This window comes from Micromys minutus (assembly GCF_963924665.1).
Source record: "Micromys minutus genome assembly, chromosome: 24".
NCBI classification, from domain to species: Eukaryota; Metazoa; Chordata; class Mammalia; order Rodentia; family Muridae; genus Micromys; species Micromys minutus.
The window spans coordinates 23,304,249-23,313,070 of record NC_137959.1 but is presented as its reverse complement, the minus strand read 5'-3'; the positions used below and the strand labels follow the sequence as shown (position 1 = coordinate 23,313,070).

Here is an 8,822-nt window from a genome sequence, read left to right as displayed (position 1 = left end):
TAAAGTGAAAAGAGACAGATACAAAGACAAAGACAGAGAAACAGGTATATAGAGAAACAGGCACACACACACACACACAGAGAGAGAGAGAGAGAGAGAGAGAGAGAGAGAGAGAGAGAGAGAGAGAGAGGGAGGGAGGGAGGGAGGGAGGGAGGGAGGGAGGGAGGGAGGGAGGGAGGGAGGGAGGGAGGGAGGAAAGGAGGGGGTGAGACAGAGAGAGGCCTAGATAATTCTAAAGGCTGAGAAACTCCATGACCTCTTTAAATTGGAGATTGAGAATATAGCACAGTTCCATCCATGATCTATACAAAGGCAAAGAGAAGTGAATTCCTGGAGTACTAACGGATGCCCAAGCATGCTGGGTTGCAGTACATTTTCAGAGTTTCCAAACTCAAAATGATAGTTTCCTTGACATATATCCTCAGAGACATACCTAGAAAAGCTGTGTGAATTTTTCACCCTACAGCACATTGAACTTAACAAACAGAATAAAATAAAATTATGAACTCATCCCATTCATCACCAATTGCACATTAATGTATAGTGTCATTAACATTTAGAAATCTCCATTAAATAATTTCTTAACAAAACACAGGGAGGATAAATTTTTAACAGTATAAATGATTCTAAGATGGTTTACGGGAAATATTTTAAATAGTTCTAGATGATTCAAAATACTTTCTAATATGTACAAATTTTTTTTCTGGATTACACAAATAAGACTGATATAAATTATAATGACTTATAGAGTTTACTGAAAAATAAAAGAAGCTGCTGAATTGCTCCACATCTGCTCATGTCTCCATATTCATTTGCCCTCTAAAGGCATTGCTAACCTTCTTAAATTTTATGATTATTCTCAGACTCTGAAAAGAATGGTGCACTTCAGAGAGTCCAAAGACTTCCCAATCGCAGTAGAAATAACTCTTTCATAGATGTCACCTTTATTTTTACATGTTTGTGAATCAGTAACAATTTTTCTTGGTATTTAATTAATTTTACCTTTACAGATTTTCTCATTCAATTCTATTCATATATTTAGGCACATACATAATAGAGGACACAGAGTAGAGAGGGATTGAAGAGGATATTTGTAGATTTGAGCAGAGGGGATATGACAGGTTAAGAGAAACTGCAGGAAATGTTAATTTAAAAATTAATTTTAATAAAACAAATTATCCCCTCAACAATCTCATGTTCAAGATATTTTTCTCTTTTCATGAACATTTTTGTCTGGTACCTCTTATTCTTATAGGTCCAGTAATGATTTTTATTTTTTTAAGTTTATAATTAATGGTATATAATATTGTAGTAATATAAACAGTTTTTATGTTGTATACAGATGTTTCTTGTTCCATTAGATTTCTGAGAAAGTAGTTACAGTGCCTGAGTTCCCATGTCTAAAGTCAGTCATTTTAAGCAACCTGTCCATGTTCTACACATTTACTTTAGTCAAATGTAAGTGTAGCTCCTTCTGCTTATTATAAATATATTAGGGAAGCTGATTCTAATGGTATAAAAGTCCAATAATATACTGCAAGTCATATTCCAGCAAATGAACATTAAGTATGGACACTGAGAAATACTAATTTTACCAGGTGATCATGATGGATAAGCCTCTAAGATCTATCTGAGTTCTCTCATTTCTACAGAATCTGTAACCCTAGGAAATTTATATAGGTTTCTATGTTAGATATCCATAGGATTAGTATATAGAAAATGAAATGAAACTTTTCACAGAATGTCTAAAAGAAGGTTGCAATATTTAAAAGTACCCAATGTCATAATGTTGAATATACTAGATTCTTAATGGTTACAGATTCTCACTAATAGAGTCTTCACTCAATTTTTGAACTGATAGATCCTTGCCTGACCACACATTCAAACTGAAAAATAAAAATCAACTGTGAAAGTCAGGAAATAAGATCAGAAAAAATAATGTTTTTTCTTAGACAATTAAATGTTTTTCATAAAAAAGGAAGAGTTCATATATTCTTTAGTTGGCTAAGCTCTTTGGAATAATTTCCTATAATTGACTATAAATGGAAAGAACAGAAAATACTCACTCTGATAACTTCCAACAATTAGTGCCTGTCTACCTACTGTAATCTTGTGACAAGTTCAAATCCTCCACTCACTGTCTATTTAGCTTAGCTGTGAGATTTGTTCTCCATTTCTCTTCTGATTGTTCATATGTAAAGGAACAGTGGATCCAGGTCTAAGTTATGGTTAATAACAATATTTTAGTGTCACCAAGAATTTCAATATGCTAGGATCTTTAGAAGGAAATGAACCTTCATTATAATATAAATGCTTTTTTATATACAACCTCAATGAGGTGATTCTTGACTACTATTTCAATACATTTATTTCGAGCATAATCAAATTCTGAGAAAATTGGTTGGCATAGTGAGAAGTTGCTGATTTATCCATTGTGATGAATTTTAATTCATTGTCCTAAGCATACCTGAAACTAGCAATAATATTACAGTTCATAGGCATCCAATGAAATGAGCATGTCTGATGTAGACTTAGTTAAATCACTGTCTATTCCTCAGAATATCAACGTGTTTACAAAAGGAGTTTAATTTTAGAAACATATATCTGTTAAGAAGGGTGTATGCAGTTAGTATGTTTTCCTATGGTAGGGGACTAATCTGGAAATTAATTATTACATAAAGAAATCATTAAATATTGAATAGTTTTATTTTATTGTACCATAATAAATTAATATCCTCAATGCAATTTTTATGAGACATAGACAGGTAAGTATACAGATATATATTGCCCAAAATCTATTAGATGATGTAAGCAAGCCTGTTTTCTCTTTACTTCAAAGGCAGGAAAATAGAAGTCTACCACTGTGATTACGTATTTCTAAAAGTGATTATCACACTGGTGAAAGCATGCCCCAGACAGGAAGCAATCCTCTTATTTCCATAAAGAACACCTGGACCAAATTATTCTGCTTTGACTGAGATACTACTTATAAATAATTATACTTGACTTCAAGTCATCACTATAAATAAAGTCAACATATCATTGAGTAAAATTACTTTAATATAAATTACAGAGTATTCTATCCTCATAAAATTTAAATATGGAGGATAAACAGAAATCAGTAACATTACAAAGAACATAGTTGAGTATCAGTTATTCAAAGTCCTTGGGGGATAAACTGGTCCTGGATTTAATATTACTTTTTTATATTTTAGTATATTTAAGCATACATGGAATCTTGTAGATGGAACCCAAGTCGAAACATGAATCATAATTTATGTATAGCATATTCTCAATGCTTTTTGATATTTCATATGATGTTTTACAAAAGAAAAAAGCCATAGCTTCCACAAAAAAAAAAAAAAAACATATATATTTTAACCTAAAATGTTCCAATGTGCTGTGGTTTCCAGTTTGGGTTAAAGAAAAAAAAATTAGATAAAATGTCAGATGACAAGGACCTTTACAGAACAGTAGGTGTTTGAAGGTAGATCTTTACAATTTCTCCCTGAGTCACTAGTCTCATAGGCTATGTATAAATCATGGATATTGTTCTACAATTTTATAAATAAACATACTTTCTTGTGTTACTAATGCACACTGGTTTCAACCCATTCCAGACTGAAGACATATTTTCCTTAGGTCAGGTACAGTGATCTCCTAAGCAGTACTGATATCATTTTTGTTATGTATCTGTTATTGTAAGCAATTGTTCAAGAAATATTTCATCTATTTCAGTCACTAGTTGTATGAAAGACTGGAACATTTCTACATGTGCTAAAGTCTTCTGCAATATCACTATTTTTGTTTGTTTGCTTGCTTGCTTGCCTGTTATTTGTTTTTGATGATACAGATGTTGGGCCAAAAGAGCTTCACACATGCTTGGTAAGCATGCTACTACTGGGTGACACCCTATCCCCGTGATTTATAAATGATAGTGTTCTACCAAAAGGCTCAGACATAATATACATTTACTTTGAAGCCAAAGCAGGCCATGAATTTGTTTTTGTATTGTCTCATTTCTGTTAGAAGCTTAGATGATAGGTCTGTGCCATCATGATCTCCAATATATATATATTGTATTTCGTAATAAGCATGTACTTCATTACTAAAAATTGAGTCTAATGCAATGACTTTTCTTAAACTTGTGCAACCAATCCTGTCATTAAAGATCTTTGCTGTTTTCTGAAAGCCATTCCATTAAGTGGCCTGCAGTCCTGCTTTGGTGGTAGATCCCATCTTTCAATGCATGACTGAGACCTTCACTTATATTTATGTAATGATTTTTCTTAAATGTCATTAACTTCTGTCTGTTTCTTTATGCACAGATCTCTAACAGTACATCTGTCTATTTCTCAAGGTCAGAAATGGCTGTCTCTTCACCACCTTTTGTAGAAGGTTGTAAAAAAAGAAAAGAAAAAAAAAAAACACTGAATATTTATTTTGAATAGATTGATTTTCTGTGCCATTGAGAAATACATGTTTCTTCTTTTTCTTCTTGCTGTTATCCTTAAAGGCATCGGGGAGCCTATTTAGTTTTTAAAAAATATCAACACACATCAGAATTGAAAGAAAACAAACAATACTTATGCAAGGGTTGACATCATGTGTTGCACTGGGCAACATGTCCTTGGATGTAGAAACTATATCACTGTTCAAGGGCATAATAAAAAGCTATCTTCTTTTATAGAAAGTCAGAAAATTCTTTCCTTAATGCATTTGAGCTGCAACCTGGATGAAATCAGGTGTAGTTGTTTGTATTTGTGGTTCCATAACAGTGCTAAAAATTTTGGAACTATAGAGCATTTTGGATTTGAGGTTTTCAGATTATGAATGTTCTACTTTTAATAACAAAGCATTTCCCTGATGATAATACGAGTAGAGGGAGAGGAGGGGGTAAAGGCCTTGGAGAGGAGAAACTGGGAAAGGGGATAACATCTGACATATAAATAAAATTTAAAAACCAATTTTAAAAATAAACAAGTGAAATAAGATTAAAATGACATGTCTTGTTGAATATTGACAGAGGTCTACCTTGCTGGCTCAAACTTGAATTGTGCCTAGTATAAGTACTTACATGTACTGAATGATTCTTATATTTTTTCCAACCTTTAATATATAACAATGGAGTTTCAGATATAACAATATCTTTAAATTAACTTAGTGGGCTAAATGATTTAGTCAGTTCAAAGAGAATAAAGAATTATGTTGTTAAGATGGATAGAGTAGGCAAAAAAAAATGCTATGTACTAGGGTTTCAAAGAAAAAATGTATATTGGGAGATGCAATCAGAAAATTAAATCAAATGCATTTGTAAATGTTTTCAGAGGTTTTAAGTATTAACATACTGCATGTTCCTTTGGCCTTTCCATTCCATTTAATTCAGAGCAACAAAGGGATAACAATAATATGAAAATGTAAAAATTGGAAAGCAAGAATCATCCTGTTTTCGTATGTAGCATATCTAGTTATCACTGAGTAGAGATGTAAACTGAAATTCGATATGCTTGACCTGAATTTAGACTTTCGAATCTTATTAAAATTGAGAAATATATTTAACTTCACTATTTCAGAAGTTTTCTTATCCATAAATGGGAAGAATAATAATTTCTATAATGAAGATGAAGGATGTTTATAATCCATGTTTTATATACTCCCTAACACATTGAAAGAGGAAAAAAAGCAGTTGTAAAGTGTAATTGAAATTATATCAATTAGAGCAAATACAGGACAGTTTATAGATTCTATACACTGTCTTGTTTTCTGTATCAGCATTTTATACCTTCACTCACTGCAATAGGCTTTCAGTAGCTTTTAGTGACAAATATTTCTGGCTTGACCAAATCTACTTTCTTGGATTAAAATAAAAATAAACATGATTTATATCACAATTAAATAAAATTTTAAAATTTGGATTATGCTCATTTAAAATAAGTTGTTCTATTCTCTCTCCCATGATAATAACATGTCCAAAAGCCATAAGAAACTTGTTCCATTGACCTATAACCACTGAAAAAAATTGCACTAATGTAAAATAAATACATGTTATTATACTCCACTTTGATATCTTCGATATTATAGTTTTCCATTAATGTTGAAAATACAAATGGGATAGCTAAGCAAATAAATAAATAAATGGAGCAAAATAAACTCAGTTAACAATAAGTTAAGGTTTCATACATTATTAGTAACTAATTATATAGTTTACATGTTTAATAATTTTAATTGAGAAATACCTGAAGGATGACAGTGGCTCGAAAGACCATCCCAGCGACTGGGAGATGTCACAGTCCTGCATATAGAGCTCCATTTGTCTTCTGGGTAGGAAAATCTAGGACACCTTAGACAATAGCACTCTGGCTACCTACAGTTACAAGGAGGCTTTGAAGCTCGATGTCTACTGCTTTGAAGCCTTTGATCTTCTGACATCACACCACATGCTGACAGCACAGGAAGAAGAAGAACTTCTAGACTCATTGCCTCTTAGCAAGCTCTGTGCTGTGTGGAGAGCCGAATGCGGACGCCATTACAAGATGGCACTGGCTCCCTCATGGTTTGAGGTAAATAACTCCATATATAGTAATGCTCTTGTCAGCTAAGGCGCTGCACCCTGCTCATGCGAAGTACTTAACCTGTCCCTGGCCAATCCCGACGAGGCCTCTGGTGTCAGCAGACTGGTGACAACCAATCAGGCCTCTGGTGTCAGCAGACTGGTGACAACCAATCATGGCAAGCCCGTATGTGCTTCTCCCTATATAAGCGGACAGCTAGGGTAGTTCGGGCCCCATGCTTCCTGCTCTCCCCTTCAATCAAGAGGCTCCCACAATAAAGCATGATCTGAGAAGAATTCTCTGGTGGTGGTTGTCTTTCCTCGCTGGTCAAGGAGTGCGCTGCAGTGCTGAAGAGTAAGAACTGCTCCGATTTGTGTTTGAGAACAACTTAAAGAAGTATAATAAGCCCAGTGAAACTGTCATTCCCGAGTCAGTGGACAGCTTGTAGGAGAATCTGGATGTGGCAGTGTCTCTAGCTGAGAGGCATTACTATAACTATGACTTTAAGATGTGCTACAAGCTTACTTCTGCAGTGATGGAAAAAGATACTTTCCATGGAAACTGTTTACCTGTGCACATAGGAACTCTTGTGGAGCTGAATAAAGCTAATGAACTTTTCTATTTGTCTCACAAATTGGTGGATTTATATCCGAGTAATCCTGTATCTTGGTTTGCGGTGGGATGTTGCTATCTCATGGTTGGTCATAAAAATGAGCATTCCAGAAGATATCTCAGCAAAGCTACCACATTGGAGAAGACCTACGGGCCCACCTGGATAGCCTACAGGCACTCCTTCGCTGTGGAGAGTGAGCATAACCAAGCAATGGCTGCTTATTTCACAGCGGCACAGCTGATGAAAGGGTGTCACTTGCCAATGCTGTATATTGGACTAGAATATGGTTTGACCCATAACTCTAAACTAGCTGAGCAGTTCATTGGCCATGCTCTGAGGATCGCCCCAGAAGACCCCTTTGACATCCATGAGGTTGGAGTGGTTGCCTTTCAGAATGGAGAATGGAAAACAGCAGAAAAATGGTTTCTCGATGCTCTGGAAAAAATTAAAGCAATTAGGAATAAGGTAACAGTTGACAAATGGGAACCTTTACTGAACAACTTGGGGCATGTCTGCAGAAAACTTAAGAAATATGCTGAGGCTTTGGATTACCACAGGCAGGCACTGGTGCTCATCCCTCAGAACGCATCCACCTACTCTGCTATAGGCTACATCCACAGCCTGATGGGCCACTTTGAAAACTCTGTGGACTATTTTCACACAGCTCTTGGTCTTAAGCGAGATGACACATTTTCAGATACGATGCTTGGTCACTGCATTAAAATGTTTATTGTTGATTCTGAAGCTTATATCAGAGCAGACATTAAAAACAAATTAAAGTGCTATGACTTCGATGTGCATACAATGAAAACACTAAAAAACATCATTTCACCTCTGTGGGATTTCAGGGAATTTGAAGTAGAAAAGCAGAACACAGAGGAGGCAGGGCTTGCACCTCTGGAAAACTCCACTAAAGCTCCAGAGTCCAGACCTTCCTTGGAAGAGACTTTTGAAATTGAAATGAACGAAAGTGACATGATGCTAGAGACATCTATGTCAGACCACAGCACATAACCTTAGCACATAACCTGACAGAAGTCCAGGACCCTCGTGTGCCAGTGTAGGTCATTGCTCACTTGCAGACCTGCTGCGTCTTAAGAATTTCCCAGTTCCTGGTGTGACTGCTAACTACATCTCTATGTTTAGGACCAGCAGAGCCTGCATTAAGAGGTGGAACAGCAGACCTTGGCAGCAGATGTTTTCTCATTTTCTGAACCTACAAAGTAGTTACACGTAGTGGAATAAAGAAGGTCAACTGTTAAAAAAATAATTTTAATTATTCAAATATATAATTTTGTTAAATAGTTGTTTAATTTACTTATGAGTATAGCTTCTTTATATTATTAAGTAGCTTCTGGATATCTTTGGGCTTATTAATAAGACAAAATGCCACCAGGGATGAGAAAGGGACAATAATAATAAAGATGTAACAATGCCATTCTTCAATAATAAATTTGTCAAAAAAGTACATGGTATAATTGAACCAATATGAAAGCAACTGTACATTTCTATTTGTCAGAGTAAGGAGATTACAATATTAATAAAATTAATTTAGTAAAATTAAATATGAAATCATATAAAAAACAAAAAGTCTATCTGCCACCAAGAACAGCAGAAATCCAGGGACACAGGCCTGGTAAGACAGCATTCCAAGTAGC

The 8,822-nt window shown here is 34.8% G+C and overlaps 1 protein-coding gene across 1 annotated transcript; it reads left to right on the top strand.

The window, feature by feature from the left end:
* Positions 1–6,901: 6,901 nt before the first annotated feature.
* Positions 6,902–8,411, top strand: CDC16 (cell division cycle 16). The gene has a single exon (XM_080936877.1). The coding sequence runs from the start codon at positions 7,060–7,062 to the stop codon at positions 8,176–8,178; it is 1,119 nt and encodes a 372-aa protein (XP_080793003.1). The 5' UTR covers positions 6,902–7,059; the 3' UTR covers positions 8,179–8,411.
* Positions 8,412–8,822: the final 411 nt, after the last annotated feature.

Bases quoted from the DNA above. Each gene is read 5' to 3' on its own strand.
- CDC16 (XM_080936877.1), top strand. From the start codon at position 7,060: ATGTGCTACAAGCTTACTTCTGCAGTGATGGAAAAAGATACTTTCCAT.